Here is a 17,324-nt window from a genome sequence, read left to right as displayed (position 1 = left end):
AGCCTCGGAGGCAGCGCATGAAGCAATCTGGGTGAAGGAGTTCATCACCGACCTAGGACTCATACCCAATGCGTCGGGGCCGATCGCACTCTTCTGTGACAACACTGGAGCTATTGCACTTGCCAAGGAGCCCAGGTTTCACAAGAAGACCAGGCACATCAAGCGTCGCTTCAACTCCATTCGTGAAAATGTTCAAGATGGAGACATAGATATTTGTAAAGTACATACGGACCTGAATGTAGCAGATCCGTTGACTAAACCTCTCCCTAGAGCAAAACATGATCAACACCAGAACTCTATGGGTGTTCGATTCATCACAATGTAACTAGACTATTGACTCTAGTGCAAGTGGGAGACTGTTGGAAATATGCCCTAGAGGCAATAATAAAATGGTTATTATTATATTTCTTTGTTCATGATAATTGTCTGTTATTCATGCTATAATTGTGTTATCCGGAAATCGTAATACACGTGTGAATACATAGACCACAACATGTCCCTAGTGAGCCTCTAGTTGACTAGCTCGTTGATCAACAGATAGTCATGGTTTCCTGACTATGGACATTGGATGTCATTGATAACGGGATCACATCATTAGGAGAATGATGTGATGGACAAGACCCAATCCTAAGCGTAGCACAAAGATCGTGTAGTTCGTTTTGCTAGAGCTTTTCCAAATGTCAAGTATCATTTCCTTAGACCATGAGATTGTGCAACTCCCGGATACCGTAGGAGTGCTTTGGGTGTGCCAAACGTCACAACGTAACTGGGTGACTATAAAGGTGCACTACGGGTATCTCCGAAAGTGTCTGTTGGGTTGGCACGAATCGAGACTGGGATTTGTCACTCCGTATGACGGAGAGGTATCTCTGGGCCCACTCGGTAATGCATCATCATAATGAGCTCAATGTGACCAAGTGTCTGGTCACGGGATCATGCATTACGGTACGAGTAAAGTGACTTGCCGGTAACGAGATTAAACGAGGTATTGGGATACCGACGATCGAATCTCGGGCAAGTAACGTACCGATTGACAAAGGGAATTGCATACGGGATTGATTGAATCCTCGACATCGTGGTTCATCCGATGAGATCATCGAGGAGCATGTGGGAGCCAACATGGGTATCCAGATCCCGCTGTTGGTTATTGACCGGAGAGGCGTCTCGGTCATGTCTGCATGTCTCCCGAACCCGTAGGGTCTACACACTTAAGGTTCGGTGACGCTAGGGTTGTAGAGATATGAGTATGCAGTAACCCGAAAGTTGTTCGGAGTCCCGGATGAGATCCCGGACGTCACGAGGAGTTCCGGAATGGTCCGGAGGTAAAGAATTATATATAGGAAGTCAAGTTTCGGCCATCGGGAAAGTTTCGGGGGTCACCGGTATTGTACCGGGACCACCGGAAGGGTCCCGGGGGTCCACCGGGTGGGGCCACCTATCCCGGAGGGCCCCATGGGCTGAAGTGGGAGGGGAACCAGCCCCTGGTGGGCTGGTGCGCCCCCCCTTGGGCCCCCCTGCGCCTAGGGTTGGAAACCCTAGGGGTGGGGGCGCCTCCACTTGGCTTGGGGGGCAAGCCACCCCCCTTGGCCGCCGCCCCCCTTGGAGATTGGATCTCCTAGGGCCGGCGCCCCCCCTAGGGGGCCTATATAAAGAGGGGGGAGGGAGGGCAGCCGCACCCATGCTCTTGGCGCCTCCCTCTCCCCACGCACCACCTCTCCCTCTCGCTGAAGCTTGGCGAAGCCCTGCCGAGATCGCTGCTGCATCCACCACCACGCTGTCGTGCTGCTGGATCTCCATCAACCTCTCCTTCCCCCTTGCTGGATCAAGAAGGAGGAGACGTCTTCCCCAACCATACGTGTGTTGAACGCGGAGGTGCTGTCCGTTCAGCACTAGGATCATCGGTGATTTGGATCACGACGAGTACGACTCCCTCAACCCCGTTCTCTTGAATGCTTCCGGTCGCGATCTACAAGGGTATGTAGATGCACTCCTCTCTCTCGTTGCTAGATGAACTCATAGATTGATCTTGGTGAAGCGTAGAAATTTTTTATTTTCTGCAACGTTCCCCAACAGTTTTCGCCCACACGATTGTGATCCAACGATGGAGAGTATGGAAGGGGTTTAGATGGGCTAGTGGGCTGTTGTGGAGGGGTGTTGGGCTGCAATGAGAGGGGCTTTTGCGGTTGCACGGTTAACCGTTGGGGCATCAAACGGCCTCCAAATGGAACGAAATTTGACAGGCGGTCTACCGGTGATATACCAAAGCCACTCGGCAAATCTCGGCCCATTCCGAGAACGTTTTTCTCCCGCTCGCGAAACAAGGTCCGAGAGGGGCGACAGATGCATGTGGGAGTGTGGGATGATGAAACGGACAACGAAAAAAGAGACCAGATGCAAGTTTTGAAAAACATGATGATGCAATGCACATGACCACATGCAAAGATGCAACACGCAAGCGAATGACATGTCAACAACGACGAATGACTGGAAGACACCTCGCACATCGGATTCAGAGCGTTACAATCATGATGTTACACACTGTTACAAAAGCTCCCAAATTATTGTCTCATTACCTCCTCCATTACACCCTTTCCACCCTGGAGGCACGCCTCAATGTTCAATTTAAGATAAAACCTTAGGGGCCTGGACCACCCATGCCTATTTATACTGCTCTTGTTGTCCAGGGGCTTCCCATAACTAGGAACTCTTTGATTCATACAAAATTGATCTTTTCCCTATGATTGCATTATCCATTCATTTGATACAAAGAATTTGCTATAGGAATCCACTCCAACCTCATTTTTACATTGCTATGAAGAGAGATCAAGGCAAAGACCATAACTAACATAGTATCAACTTAATGTTACTTTTTTGGCAAAAAAATAATCTTATCTTTGTACAAATTGACTATGCCTTTAGGAACCACGTGTTTTTCCTATTTCTTTGAATCAAACACAAAACTTTGCAAATTTATTTGTTTTTATATTCCTCAGTTTTACACATGCAATCCTACCATGTGCTTAATTTTCCCTATTCCATTTTGGTGGAATGTTATGAATCAAAGAGTCTGTTTGTGGTGAAATCATTCTACTTTACTGTGCATGACTGTGTAGAAGGTGTGTACAGTAGTGACATGTTAGGAGTGTCATATCTTAACTAAGAGATGATTAGCAACAACATCTCTCAACATATATTGAGGGATATTTAGTTATTAGACATAAAACCAAGAGGCAATTCGTTTTACATAAATTTTTTTGCCTTCTATAGATTACGTGTGGTGCGGCTAAGATAAGATCGACTTATCAACCACTCTAAGTGAATTGGGATATGAGCATAACTCAGATGGTTAGGTTTCTTGTGGTAGAACCATCCCATCAGGATTGGTCCTAAACTTGGTACTGGTGCTCACATTTTCCTGATTTATTTCCAGTCTTTCTGACGATGTTCGTTCAGAAGACTCAGAGGTGCTCATAGGAGTAGGGTGTACGTGCATATGTTCATATGGGTGAGTATATGTGCGTGTACGTGGGCATCTGACGTTGTATTGTGTTAAGAAAAACACTCCCAAGTGAATTGTCATTTCATCTCTCCTCACCACGACCCGTTGCTCAAATATCCAAGCACCAAAGGGCCAAACCGCAAAACGCGCCCGCATCCATCTAGGGCACCCACGCCTCGAGGCGATCGACCACCGTCCAACCGAGATCCAACGGACGCACACCCATCCGCTCTCCTTTTTTAACACCTCAAAACCCTACCTCGGGCTGTTTCTCTACCCGCCGTCGCCTTCCTCCCTCGCCCTCGCCTCCCCGCCGCCACCCCACCAAAGCAGAGAGCTCCCCGCTTCTCTCCCCCACGAGGTACGTCCCCCGCGGGTCATCGGCCCCCTCTCCCTCCCCTCCTTGCCCCCTCGCGTGTGGAGATCCTTCGGGCTAGGGCAGGTGTTGAAGGTGTTTGCTCCCTCTGTGCTGTTGTGTCCGCTGTTACTGATCAGATCCTTGGTTTTGGTAGTTGTTTAATCGCATGTTCTTGCTTGTTTGGTCTATCCGGTGCAAAACAAGTGCAGCTTCCGGTGTGATGATGAATTAAGATGTTCTAGATTCCAGGATCACCAGTCCGCTGCGACTGTCTAGATTAGATCCCGTAGTTTCATCCCGTGAATGGTACTAGTCAAATTATTGGGCGTGTTTTTGCCATCATAGAGATTGAATAACGAAATATGTTCTGTTGCGGATCAAAGACGCGGGGTACTGATCTGTGACATCTGTTCGTACAATTGCTGCCGAGTTCTTCCAAAACGTTCCGTAGTGGGAAACCAAATGTTTATCTGAATTAGGTTGGTTTGTGGCATGTTTAGCTGTTGTGGTATGCTTTGCTAGGCGTGGCACTTTACTGTCAATTATATGTGTTTCATGTGCACTTTAGGAACCATTTACATGACTGTCTGTCCTTCTGTTTAAGTTTGAGGCCTGCTTCTGTATTAGTATGTCCCAAGTAGGTGTAGTCTGAAGTAGTGGTGCCAGACAAACCTCAGATGTTTACCTTTGCCATTTTTCGTTTCGTTACCAATCTTGTCAACCATGATGATTTAGATGCTTAATGGGAACCTCAGATGTTTACCTTTGCCATTTTTTGTTTCGTTACCAATCTTGTCAACCATGATGATTTAGATGCTTAATGGGATTCCACCTAGTTTATTCCATGTGCTGCACATATTTCTGTATGTCACAGCTTGTCATCCATTTTCTGTATGTCACAGTGTCACTCGTTGCTAGTTTATCAGCTATTTGGAAATGAGTCTTGCCACTCTTCCTCTTTGCATTTGACTATGTTGTTTTTTACTCCTCAGCAGAAATATGTGGAATGTAAGGTGACCTTAGTAATCTTTGTGCCTATCTCTGTAGGTTAGGCAAGGATGGTGAGGGTTAGCGTCCTGAACGATGCTCTCAAGAGCATGTACAACGCTGAGAAGCGTGGCAAGAGGCAGGTGATGATCAGGCCCTCCTCAAAAGTGATCATCAAGTTCCTCATCGTCATGCAGAAGCACGGTTAGTTCCATTTCAGCCATGTTCTATATGCAACTATCCCATAGCATGGATTACTTACTGCCTCTCTTATCTGCAGGTTACATTGGTGAGTTTGAGTATGTTGATGACCACAGATCTGGCAAGATTGTTGTGGAGTTGAACGGCAGACTGAACAAGTGTGGAGTCATCAGCCCCCGCTTTGATGTTGGTGTCAAGGAGATCGAGGGATGGACCGCCAGGCTCCTTCCATCTCGTCAGGTCAGCTTCTTTGCTACTTTATTATGCTATGCTTGTTTATTTCACTGCAAACTGTGTAGCATTGCCATATTTTGTGGTCATGAACTGTGAACTACGACTCTTCCAAGTAACTACCACCATCATTATAACCAAGTTTATCTGTTTGAACTGCAGTTTGGCTACATCGTCCTGACAACCTCTGCTGGCATCATGGATCACGAGGAAGCCAGGAGGAAGAACGTTGGTGGCAAAGTGCTAGGCTTTTTCTACTGAAGGAAAATTTTGTGAAAGTTGTATTTCAGACCGGTGTGATAGGATGTTATCTCAGGACATCAAGGTTGTCTACTTTTTGCCTGCATAGCTGCTATGCCTTTGTTATGTTATGTTGGATTCAGTTAATTATGAGGTGCACTTTTGAATTTCGAGTCGTACCTGCGATGCCATTTGCGTCCTTGTGTCATGTGTGTTTGCTAGCCTGTGCTGTGCTAGTATTTCTGGAGCTGCGCACCATGCACACGCAGGGGTATTATTAGCCAGTCTGGATCTTGAGTATGGTGCCTGTTATCTTTTCATTTGTCGCTATTTTGGCATGCTGATTGCTTCTCCGTATCTACGCATCATTTTGAATGCCTCCATTAGCTGGAAGAATCTTATTTGGTGGGCATTTCAAGTGCTTCTCAGCCCTAAAATTCATGTTTCTTTTAGCATAAGCAAAATTGTTATTGGAGCTTTGTGATGGCTATTTCCACACGCTTATTTAAACCATTGATGAGATTTCTCCATGAAGCAGTCTTTGAAGCTTCTATTATTTAGAAGAAAAAAACAGCGAATGATAAACTTCCTTCACAATATTGGAGTCTTAAGGACTAAGCCTTGCATGTGCCATGGGCCATTGACACGGAACTGGTCTAGTTGTCCAGAACCGGTCTCGTCTGGGCATGAGCTGTTTGTTTGGAGGCACTTGCGTTAGTTGGGCCAGCGTCACACTTGACGGACCCAGACGCCGTTAGCCGCCGCTCGGCCGGTAACCTCACCGGAGTGTTTCGATTTGACCGTCCGCGGAGCAACCTTTTGCGTGCTGCAACAGCACTAGCAAAAGAATCCGGCAACTTAACATTTGCAAGCCATGGTGGCATGGAGGCTGCGTGACCACCACCCACACAAAGGGCGTTCGTCGTGGAGTTGAAAGGAAGCCAGTGATGTTCCCTTTTCGCCCCTCCATTCGATAAAAAAGAATGGCCGAGGCCGCCGATTGCTTATGCTTGGCGCTGCATACATGTTCCTTTTCTCCTCCTTCCCAACCAGAATGAACATTGGTAAAGTGGTTTGAGTGATAGTTGTAAGCATCTGACCTAGCTTTTGCTTGCAACTGACTAGCCCTCGTGCGGTTATAGTGGTTCTCGAAAGCTCGCCGCTCTCATGTCAAGGTTTTCGCACACCCAACATTTTTGCGATCATAATAAACGCGTTCTGAAAGGTGGGTCGACACAAGTTACACGTCATACTTACACATCGATAACCACATCCTAGGGCCTTGTACAGTGGTGGATGCTTATGCACATGTGCTTAAGGAAAGGAGCAGCGTCGCGTCGCAAATAACACCGCCTTGCAATGCAGAGCTTCTAGGCAAAGGTGTTTTAGTTGCTCCTGCCCCCCTTCCGCATGACTTTGAGAGAGTAGTTCTTTTTGTGCAAGCAGCGGCTGGCACCGGAAGCCAACCTTTGCCTCTTCCTCGCTTCTTAGGCACCCGTTCAATCCAATAATCTCAGGAAAAGACCTCTGAGGCGTCATCCGTGTAAGCATCCACAGTTGTATAGGGGCTAAGCGATCCAAGCTCCTCGTGGAACGAAAACACAATATAATGCATAAAGCCTTGTGCTTGGTTTGAAGGTAGTTTCCTTGTGGAATTTTTCACACACTTCATGGTGGCATTAGCAAGTCAATTGTGGAAATTTCACACACTTCATGTATGCTTGGCACTGCATACATTGTTCCCTTTTCTCCTCCTTACATGCACTGAAACGAGAATGAACATTTGGTAAAGTAGATTGGATGTTTGTTGCAAGCATCTGATCTAGCTTTTGCTTGTAACTGGCTCTGAGAGCCCTCCTACGGTATAGTGGTTTTCGAAAGCTCGCCGCATCTCTCAGGTCATGGTTTTCGCACACTCAACATTGTTTGGGTACATCTTTTTTCCTTTTTGCCATCACAATAAACGTGCTTTGCAAAGTGGGTCGACACAAGTTACAAATCATACTTACACACCGAATGAGTACACCCTAAGGCCTTGTACAATGGTGGATGCTTACGCACATGTACTTAAAGAAAAAGAGCAGCGATGCATCGCAAATAATGTCGTCTTGGAATGCAGAGCTTCCAGGCAAAAGTGCTTCAGTTGCTTCCGCCTCCCTTCTGCATGACGTTGAGAGAGCACTCCTTTTGTGCAAGCACCGACTAGCACCAGAAGCAATCCAATAATCTCGGGAGAAGACCTCTCAAGTGTCCATGTAAGCGTCTGCCGTTGTACAGGGGCTAAGCGATCCAAGTTCCTTGTGAAAAGAAAAGCAGAACACAATGCATAAAGCCTTGTGCTTGATTTGAAGGTAGATTTCTTGTTGAAATTTCACGCACTTCATGGTGGCATTAGCAAGTCAAAATTGAAAAGTTAGGCAAAATTATTTGTCGCTCCTCTTAGAACCCGAGGCAGCAACGCAAGATCACACACACACACACACATGATCGCCACACCATATATATACAGCCAAAGTTCCATCCGATCTGGCCGACACGCGGGCCCCTGGCAGGCAGAGGCATGCGCCTGCCCCACAGGTCAGCTTCTCGAGGGCCGCCATTTCACGCGGCACGACCCGCGCAGCGCATAGGGTCACCGGTCGGTGGCCGCGCGGGCGGGCGGGCGGGAGCAGTGTCTTCCAATCCAATCCAAGCGACCCGACGGACGCACCACGCAGCGCAGCGCCCCGTCGAGTCGAATCGTGGAAGCACAAAAACAAAACTCCAGAGGCCGACGAATCAAAGCACCACCATTTAACCCCCACGTCAAAAAAATCGATTTCGCCGTCCTCCTCGCCTCGCCCCCGCCCCCCGCCCCCTCCCCCCCCAGATCCGCCACAGCCCGCGCCCCGATCCCCGCCCCCTCGTCTGCCGGTGCGCGCCGATCCCGCCCTCCCGCGCCGCCCTCTGACGCGCCTCGCCGGCAAGCCATTATCCCTCCCGCCTGACGCTCGTTTTGGCCTTGCCTCGCAGGTCGGGGGATCAGCACCTGCGCCGATCGAGGGGTAGGAGGAGGAGGAGGAGGAGGAGGAGGAGGAGGAGGCGGGTGCGCGCGACATGGCTGCGCCGCCGGCGAGGGCCCGGGCCGACTACGACTACCTCATCAAGCTCCTCCTCATCGGGGACAGCGGTTCGTGCCCCCCCGCTAGATCTCTGTCCCCCTCTCCCCGCTTCCGCCCCGCGCCGGCGCGCGCGCGCTCGTGTAGGATCACGCTAGGATTTGGGCGCGTGGACCAAGCGGATCTCGCAGGGATTCGTCATTTTTGTTGCCTGCGAGCGAATTCGTGTGTTTCCTCTTCCATTTGGAGCGCCAGGGCGAGGGTGGTGTTTCCTGAATAGCCTCTGCCTGCTTCCTTGTTCGGAGCATGCTATTATTGTGCGTACAAGCATCCCTTGCTGGCTTTAGGATGAGGTGCTCACCATGTCCTAGCATGCATTAGTTTCTGATGCAAATTCGGGAGAATTTCGAGCCAGGAGAGGGGATAGGTTGCGTGTTGCTGTTATTTTCTGTCCAATTTTATGGATGGACATTCAATTGGGAACTTGTGGTTGGAGGAGCATTGGAAACGGTCCAGCTTCTGGAATGGTGCTTTCACACTCCTTGCTTGGTAGATTAAGCATCAAGAATTGTTTAAAACAAAGATTGTGAGGCAGGCTTGACTTTATCATCGTATTTCTATAGTTTACAAGGCCGGACAGAGAACAAGACACACAATCATTTAGCATTCTTTTGCTGCTCCCGCTGTATGGTAAAGAGGTTAAGAATGTGTAGCTTGAAACATTGGTTACTTCAGAGCATGTCAAAGATGCCTCCTTTTGGTGTTATATATGCTGTTATGTGACTAGCTAGTAGACGCCATAGATTGAACGGCAATGCGTTGCCCAGAGTTGATAAAGATAGAGATAGAGGGAGTCCCTTGCTTCCCATAGGGGATGATCGGAGTTAACTAATAATAACTTTTTCAGTCCGTACTTAATTGTTTTTTAGCCAGTGGCATGTTTGCTAGTGAAGTTTGTATCAACTATTGTCTGATAAAGACTTCTTTCTCCATTTTTCTGTGTTTAGGTGTTGGCAAGAGTTGCCTCCTTCTGCGGTTCTCTGATGGCTCCTTCACTACGAGCTTTATTACCACGATCGGGTTGGTCTTTTTGTTGTTGGGAGGATTGTTTACTGCTCATAGTGTCATCCTATATCAAGTGGAAGCTAAGACACCTCCTTTGTTGCCCTACACTAATTCTTAATCATTTGTTCGTGTAGTATTGACTTTAAGATCAGAACAATAGAGCTGGATCAGAAACGTATTAAGCTACAAATATGGGACACGGCTGGTCAAGAACGTTTCCGGACTATTACCACTGGTATGAATAAGGATTGTTCCAATCTGCTATACTGTGTGCTGTGAAGTTATTGTGATAGAATTATTTCTTACCAAGAGGAAATGCTGTATATGCATAACGTTTCTGACCAACTAAACTTCATTTCTTTATTATATTTCAGCGTATTACCGTGGAGCCATGGGTATCCTGCTTGTTTATGACGTCACCGATGAGTCATCTTTCAACAGTACCGTCTTCTTACTTGTGTACCCCCTAATGCTTCCATTTTGATGTCTTTGCCTTTATTGACCTTTGATTCACTGGATACACAGACATAAGGAACTGGATCCGGAACATCGAGCAGCATGCCTCTGACAATGTCAACAAAATTTTGATTGGCAACAAGGCTGATATGGATGAGAGTAAAAGGGTATGTGTACACGAATCCTCTTCCCCCTTTTCTGTTCTAGTAGTAGTATTCTATAATATTTGACTAGGCCTTGCTTTGTATTATAGGTTCGAAATCACTAGTTAAATGGTTTATTTTCAATTGTTTCTCCAGGCTGTACCTACTGCGAAGGGGCAAGCTTTGGCTGATGAATACGGCATCAAGTTCTTTGAAACTGTATGTTGCTTGTCAAATTGATTGATCGTGGAGAGGAGTCTTTCTAATTTCATTGTGTGCTGTCTTTCAGAGTGCCAAGACAAACCTCAACGTGGAGCAAGTTTTCTTCTCCATTGCCCGCGACATTAAGCAGAGGCTTGCCGAGACCGATTCCAAGCCTGAGGTACAGACAATAACTGTACTCAATTACGTATGTCCCGGTCTCCGCCATCATGTTCGGTGCCCTGAGGGATTTGTTCTCCACTTTGCAGGACAAGACCATCAAGATTAACAAGGCAGAAGGCGGCGACGCCCCGGCAGCTTCGGGGTCTGCCTGCTGTGGCTCTTAAGGGACGAGTCAGTGTGTCCGTGATCATTGTTTATTTGACATCATTCGGTTCCTGCTGCTTGTCTGTTATAGGAAGAATGTCAATCAAGAAGAAAATTATGACTTATGATACAGATCTGGTTGTACTTATATTCGCTTCCCATTCTTTGAAGCAACTACCCTTGCCGTTGACGTAGCTGTTGCCATTGCTGGGAGCTATTGTACGCTGGATTTCAGTCCGTTGAACCTCTCGCTACAGTGTGTAATGATTTCAAATCCATGCTGTTGGCTTGCTGCTGCTTCTTTCCGAGCAATCAATATGCATGGAATAACTTGTTGTGATGCTGTGGTGTGAGCTCTTATGCTGTTCTTGCATGTATACAAGTAGTTGGTCTCGCTCACTTTTTGTAGCCTTATGAATTCTGAACAACAATCAACGGTGTTCTGTCTTATCTGATACTACAATTTGTTGATTTCTCAAATGGTAATTGCATATTGGTCTGGCCTGGAAGTTAAAGTGAGCACTAAAATTGCATTCCAGGCAACCGAGAAATACCAACGCTGAGAATAAAAAGCACGGCTTAACAAAGACAGCATAAAAGTAGGCATTTGGAATTGGAATTGAAATATTTAGGTGCAGTAGACGAATGTCATGGAACATTCACAAATAAAATTCGGATTTTGTTGAAACATCAAAATTTGATTTATGTGCCATTCACGGATTCACCCCTAGTAGCGTTCCTGCACCTGGCGCAGTTCTCCGCCTGCGCCAGGTTCAAGCCCAGGCAGATCTCGGCCGTGCAGCCGGCTCCAGCGCCGTCATCCTTCACGGACGTTGCCGCCCTGGTGCCGTTCGCGTTCGCGTCGGCGTCGGCCATGGCACGGTGCCGCTTCATGTGCCCGCCGAGCGCCTGCCCGACGGCGAACTCCACGCCGCAGACGGGGCACCCGTGCGTCCTCGGCCTCGCCTCTCCACCGCGTGGCTCCGGCAGCCGGATCTCGAGGGCGACGCCGTCGCCAGGCGCGTGCGCGCGCGGCCTGCTGACGCTGGGATGATGCCGCCCGTGGCTGGCCCGGTGCCCGCCCAGCGCCTGGTACGTCGGGAACCGCCTGCGGCACGTCCTGCACTCGAACACGCGCCGCGGCGACTCCGGGAGGCGCATCGGCGCGCCGACCGCGTCGTCCTCGGCGCTCTCCGTCGCCCCGTGCCTTCTCTTGCTCATGTCGATGTCGCTGCCACGGCGAACGAAGGGTACGTGCTCCACAGGCATGCAGTGCAGACGCCCATATATAGCGCAGCGTACATGGAGTCGATGCCCCTCGAATTCGCCTGTGTCCAGACTACTGTCGTCCCACAGGTCAAGGAATGCACCCGAGACCTGGAGCAGAACGAGAATTTCGTGGGTTTCTAGATGTCGGTATGCATTTCCGTGTCGTGGTCTGGAAGGATTTATTGGCACAGTGGACACACGCAGTACGTGGCACGTAGCTGCCGCTTGAGGTCGAAAGGCGGGCGCTAATGGTAGGTGGTGCGGTCTGCATCCGGCGACCGGACGTGTACCGGCCGCCGTCCGATCGTGCGGTCGTTCCTCCGGGATCAATCGATTTCCGCGACGTCCCGGCGCCGGCCGGAGCGCCGCGGTAGGTTTCTTTAGCCTGACCGGCGTTCGCGCATGCATGTCATGTCAGTGCTTTCCACGTTGCTGGGCTGGTGGCTGATACTAACCGATGATTGGTGCCAACCTGCAGCTCTGGCTCTTGCTGGCTTAGTTCTGCAGATGTTTCGTAAACTACGCCCATTAGTACCGAAGACACAGGAAATTGCTACGGGACAGACGTGGCAAGGAAATTTGGTTGTACTGCAGCGAGACCGAATGCGCCCGCGGAAGAAGTCCGTCGTTTGGGTTCGGTAAACCAGAGCTACATCACCAGCACACGTAAAACGTGATTTTTGAGTTGTGAATGTAGAAGATTATGCAACTCACGATATATTGAACGGGTGCAATATGCATGTATCTCAACACGTCCTCAACTATACAAGGAAGGACCAGAGCTTGTTGTACAAGAAATACACATGCAATATCTATATCTCAACACTCCCCCACAGTCGAAGCGGCACCTTAGTCGACACAAATACTGGAGCGAAGCAAACCCTTGGTCATGATGTCAGCAAATTGTTGGGAAGTAGGGACATATAGCACGCGTACATGACCAATAGCCACCTGCTCCCGAACAAAATGGATATCAACATCAATATGCTTGGTGCGTCGATGATGAACCGGGTTGGCGGAGAGGTAGACCGCGGCGACATTGTCATAGTAGACAATCGTGGCTTTGTCAACAGGAGACAAGAGCTCATGTAGAAGCTGACGAAGCTATGAACACTCTGCAACGACGTTGGCAACTGCGCGGTACTCTGCTTCGGCACAGGACCGGGAGACAATGGGCTGTCGCTTGGACGACCAGGAGATGAGTGATGGTCCAAGGAAAACGCAATAGCCTGAGGTCGAACGGCGCGTGTCGGGGCAGCCGGCCCAGTCAGCATCAGAATAGGCAGTCAAGTCCAGAGAGGACGAAGCCTGAAGTGACAACCCGAGGTCCAGAGTGCCCTGGATATAGCGAAGAATGCGCTTGACCGCAGTCCAGTGAGCATCTCGAGGAGCATGCATATGAAGGCTCACCTGCTGCACGGTGTACTGAAGCTTCGGACGAGTAAGAGTGAGGTACTGAAGAGCACCAACAATCGACCGGTAGAATGGAGCATCTGAAGCTGGAGAACCATCTGTGGCAGAGAGCTTAGCCTTCGTATCGACAGGCATGGCGGCCGGTTTGCAGTTTAGCATCCCGACACGGTCCAAAAGCTCATGACCGTACTTCCGCTGATGGAGAAATAAGCCATCTGCGTGTCGAATAACCTCGATGCCGAGGAAATAGTGCAGAGGACCCAAGTCCTTAATGGCAAACTCAGCACGAAGACAGTCAGTGAGCTGTCGAAGAAGAGCAGTCGAGCATGCTGTCAAGATGATATCGTCGACGTAGAGCAGCAGGAAAGCAGTAGCATGACCCTGGTCGTACACAAAGAGCGAAGCATCGGAGCGAGTGGGGCGGAAGCCAAGCTGATGAAGAAACGCTACGATGCGCTGGTACCAAGCGTGAGGAGCCTACTTGAGCCCATACAAGGACCGAGAGAGCAAGCACACATGATCCGGAAAGGACTCATCAACGAATCCCGTCGGCAGCTGACATAACACCTGTTCCTCAAGATGACCATGGAGGAAGGCTGAGGGAGTCCCGCATTAGGGGGTGTCCGGATAGCCGAACTACCATCATCGGCCGGACTCCAAGACTATGAAGATACAAGATTGAAGACTTCGTCCCGTGTCCGGATGGGACTTTCCTTGACGTGGAAGGCAAGCTTGGTGATACGGATATGTAGATCTCCTACCATTGTAACCGACTCTGTGTAACCCTAGCCCTCTCCGGTGTCTATATAAACCGGATGGTTTTAGTCCGTAGGACAGAACAACAATCATACCATAGGCTAGCTTCTAGGGTTTAGCCTCCTTGATCTCGTGGTAGATCTACTCTTGTAATACCCACATCATCAATATCAATCAAGCAGGATGTAGGGTTTTACCTCCATCAAGAGGGCCCGAACCTGGGTAAAACATCGTGTCCCTTGTCTCCTGTTACCATCCGCCTAGACGCACAGTTCGGGACCCCCTACCCGAGATCCGCCGGTTTTGACACCGACATTGGTGCTTTCATTGAGAGTTCCTCTGTGCCGTCACCGATAGGCTCGATGGCTCCTTCGATCATCAACGATGACGCGGTCCAGGGTGAGACTTTTCTCCCCGGACAGATCTTCGTATTCGGCGGCTTTGCATTGCGGGCCAATTCGTTTGGCCATCTGGAGCAGATCGAAAGCTACGCCCCTGGCCGTCAGGTCAGATTTGGAAGTCTGAACTTCATGGCTGACATCCGCGGAGACTTGATCTTCGATGGATTCGAGCCACAGACGAGCGCGCCGCACTGTCACGATGGGCATGATCTAGCTCTACTGCCGGACAGTGCCCTGGAGGCCGCACACGAGTCCACTCCGACCCTCGATTCGGAGCCGGCTATGCAGATCGAGGACGGGTGGTTAGACACCGCCTCGGGGGCTGCAACCTCTACGGCGATAGAGCCGAATACTGACTTTGTCCCTTGTGAAGCTCATGACTCCAAGGTGCCGGACTCCGAACCTCCCGCGCCCCCTCCAATCGAATCCGATTGGGCGCCGATCATGGGGTTCACCGCTGCGGACATCTTTCAGCACTCACCTTTCGGCGACATCCTGAGTTCACTAAAGTATCTCTCGTTATCAGGAGAGCCCTGGCCGGACTGCGGTCAAGACGGTTGGGATGCGGACAACGAATAAATTCAAAGCCCACCCACCACCCACTTAGTAGCCACTGTCGACGATTTAACCGACATGCTAGACTTCGACTCCGAGGACATCGACGGTATGGACGACGATGCTGGAGACGACTAAGAACCAGCGCCTACTGGGCACTGGAAAGCCACCTCGTCATACGACATATACATGGTGGATATCCCAAAGGATGGGAATGGCGAGGGAACAACGGAGGAAGATCCCTCCAAGAAACAGCCCAAGCGCCGGCGTCAGCAACACCGCTCTAAATCCCGCCACAGCAAGAATGGAGATTCCGGCACCGGAGATAATAATACCCCAGACAGTGCCGAAGACAACCCCCTCCAGCAAGATTTAGCGCAGGAGGACGGAGAAGCCAGCCCTCATGAGAGAGCGGCAGACGAAGAGGTAGAGGATGATAATTACATGCCTCCCTCAGGAGACGAGGCAAGCCTCGACGACGACGAATTTGTCGTGCCTGAGGATCCCGTCGAACAAGAGCGTTTTAAACGTAGGCTTATGGCCACGACAAACAACCTCAAGAAAAAGCAGCAACAGCTTAGAGCTGATCAAGATCTGCTAGCCGACAGATGGACTGAAGTCCTTGCAGCCGAAGAGCATGAGCTCGAACGCCCCTCCAAAAACTACCCCAAAAACAAGTTGCTCCCCCGATTAGAGGAGGAGGCATATAAACCTGCATCACCAGAGCATAATACGGCTGACCGGCCACCTCGTGGCCGCGACAGAGAGGCCTCTAGGACCTCCACTAGAACCGTACCCCGGCATCGCTCGAAAAGCACAAGGCCACAGGGGAACGCTCCGGACTTGCGAGATATATTGGAGGATAAGGCAAGACAATCAAGATCGATCTGCGGATCGCGTGGGCGCCCCATGATACGTGACGACAACCGTCGCACCGGGTACAACAAGTCCGGCCGGGCCGAACACAGTAGACACAGCTCCTTTGAGCTTCGTCGTGATATAGCCCAATACAGAGGCGCCGCACACCCACTATGCTTCACAGATGAAGTAATGGATCATCAAATCCCCGAAGGTTTTAAACCCGTGAATATTGAATCCTATGATGGCACAACAGACCCCGCGGTTTGGATCGAAGACTATCTTCTTCATATCCATATGGCCCGCGGTGATGATCTTCACGCCATCAAATACCTCCCACTCAAGCTTAAAGGACCAGCTCGACATTGGCTTAACAACTTGCCAGCAGAATCAATTGGGTGTTGGGAGGACATGGAAGCCGCATTCCTTGATAACTTCCAGGGCACGTATGTGCGACCACCAGACGCTGACGACCTAAGCCATATAATTCAACAGCCAGACGAATCGGCCAGACAATTCTGGACACGGTTCTTAACTAAGAAAAATCAAATCATCGACTGTCCGGATGCGGAGGCCCTCGCGGCCTTCAAACATAACATCCGCGACGAGTGGCTTTCCCGGCACCTGGGACAGGAAAAGCCGAAATCCATGGCAGCCCTCACATCACTAATTAGGGGTGGGCATAAAAACCGACAAACCGAACACCGAACCGAAGCCGAAACTGAATAAACCGAAATTTCGGTTTTTATCATTGGTACAAGTAATTTCGGTTTTTACTTTCAATAACCGAACTACGTTCGGTTAGTTCAGTTTCTACTTCGGTTAGCCGAGAAAAAACCGAATTATATGTGAGACAGTACACAAAGAGACGTTCCAATGTTCTCGTACGCTAAAGCTACCAGGCACATGGGCCAGCCACGCTCGCTACGCTAAAGCTACCAACCCATAAAGCCCACTGGCCCATGTGCAACCAGGAAGCGCACTAGGAAGTCACGTTAGTGGACCTTGGGTGCCTCAAAAGAAAAATGATCCAGTGGACCTTGGGCTGTGCCCGCGCGTGGAAGCTAGGTTGTGTGTGAGCGTGCGAACGAACTGCAGACCACGGGACTTTAGTCCCACCTCGCCTGGGTAAAGAGATTTGGCTATGACTTTTTGCTATATAAGACGCTGCCACTGCTCCTTGTGAGAACAGTTGGCACACGCACGGTTTATTCGGTATAAACCGAAAACCGGACTGAAATAATCGGTTAACCGAATTTTCGTTAG

The 17,324-nt window shown here is 49.7% G+C and overlaps 3 protein-coding genes across 4 annotated transcripts; 2 read left to right on the top strand and 1 right to left on the bottom strand.

The window, feature by feature from the left end:
• Positions 1 to 3,709: 3,709 nt before the first annotated feature.
• LOC123136157 (40S ribosomal protein S15a-1) lies at positions 3,710 to 5,683 on the top strand. 2 transcript variants are annotated; one of them, XM_044555469.1, is made up of 4 exons: positions 3,710 to 3,860; positions 4,905 to 5,048; positions 5,125 to 5,285; positions 5,439 to 5,683. In XM_044555469.1, exons 2-4 carry the CDS (start codon positions 4,916 to 4,918, stop codon positions 5,535 to 5,537), a joined length of 393 nt encoding a protein of 130 aa, XP_044411404.1. In that variant the 5' UTR covers positions 3,710 to 3,860; positions 4,905 to 4,915; the 3' UTR covers positions 5,538 to 5,683. The 2 variants fall into 2 exon arrangements, with proteins under 2 accessions (XP_044411404.1, XP_044411411.1); XM_044555476.1 differs by having other exon boundaries at positions 3,751 to 3,860; positions 4,910 to 5,048.
• Positions 5,684 to 8,277: 2,594 nt separating this feature from the next.
• Positions 8,278 to 11,146, top strand: LOC123136153 (ras-related protein RABE1c). The gene is made up of 9 exons (XM_044555465.1): positions 8,278 to 8,429; positions 8,529 to 8,685; positions 9,622 to 9,694; positions 9,814 to 9,914; positions 10,054 to 10,119; positions 10,205 to 10,302; positions 10,435 to 10,497; positions 10,568 to 10,660; positions 10,749 to 11,146. Exons 2-9 carry the CDS (start codon positions 8,613 to 8,615, stop codon positions 10,824 to 10,826), a joined length of 645 nt encoding a protein of 214 aa, XP_044411400.1. The 5' UTR covers positions 8,278 to 8,429; positions 8,529 to 8,612; the 3' UTR covers positions 10,827 to 11,146.
• Positions 11,147 to 11,403: 257 nt separating this feature from the next.
• Positions 11,404 to 12,075, bottom strand: LOC123079407 (zinc finger protein ZAT12-like). Its single transcript, XM_044502179.1, has one exon. The coding sequence runs from the start codon at positions 12,073 to 12,075 to the stop codon at positions 11,509 to 11,511; it is 567 nt and encodes a 188-aa protein (XP_044358114.1). The 3' UTR covers positions 11,404 to 11,508.
• Between the last annotated feature and the right edge of the window lie 5,249 nt (positions 12,076 to 17,324).

This window comes from Triticum aestivum, chromosome 1B, assembly GCF_018294505.1.
Source record: "Triticum aestivum cultivar Chinese Spring chromosome 1B, IWGSC CS RefSeq v2.1, whole genome shotgun sequence".
NCBI classification, from domain to species: Eukaryota; Viridiplantae; Streptophyta; class Magnoliopsida; order Poales; family Poaceae; genus Triticum; species Triticum aestivum.
The sequence above is the reverse complement of the archived record's forward strand: the minus strand, read 5'-3'. Positions and strand labels throughout refer to the sequence as shown.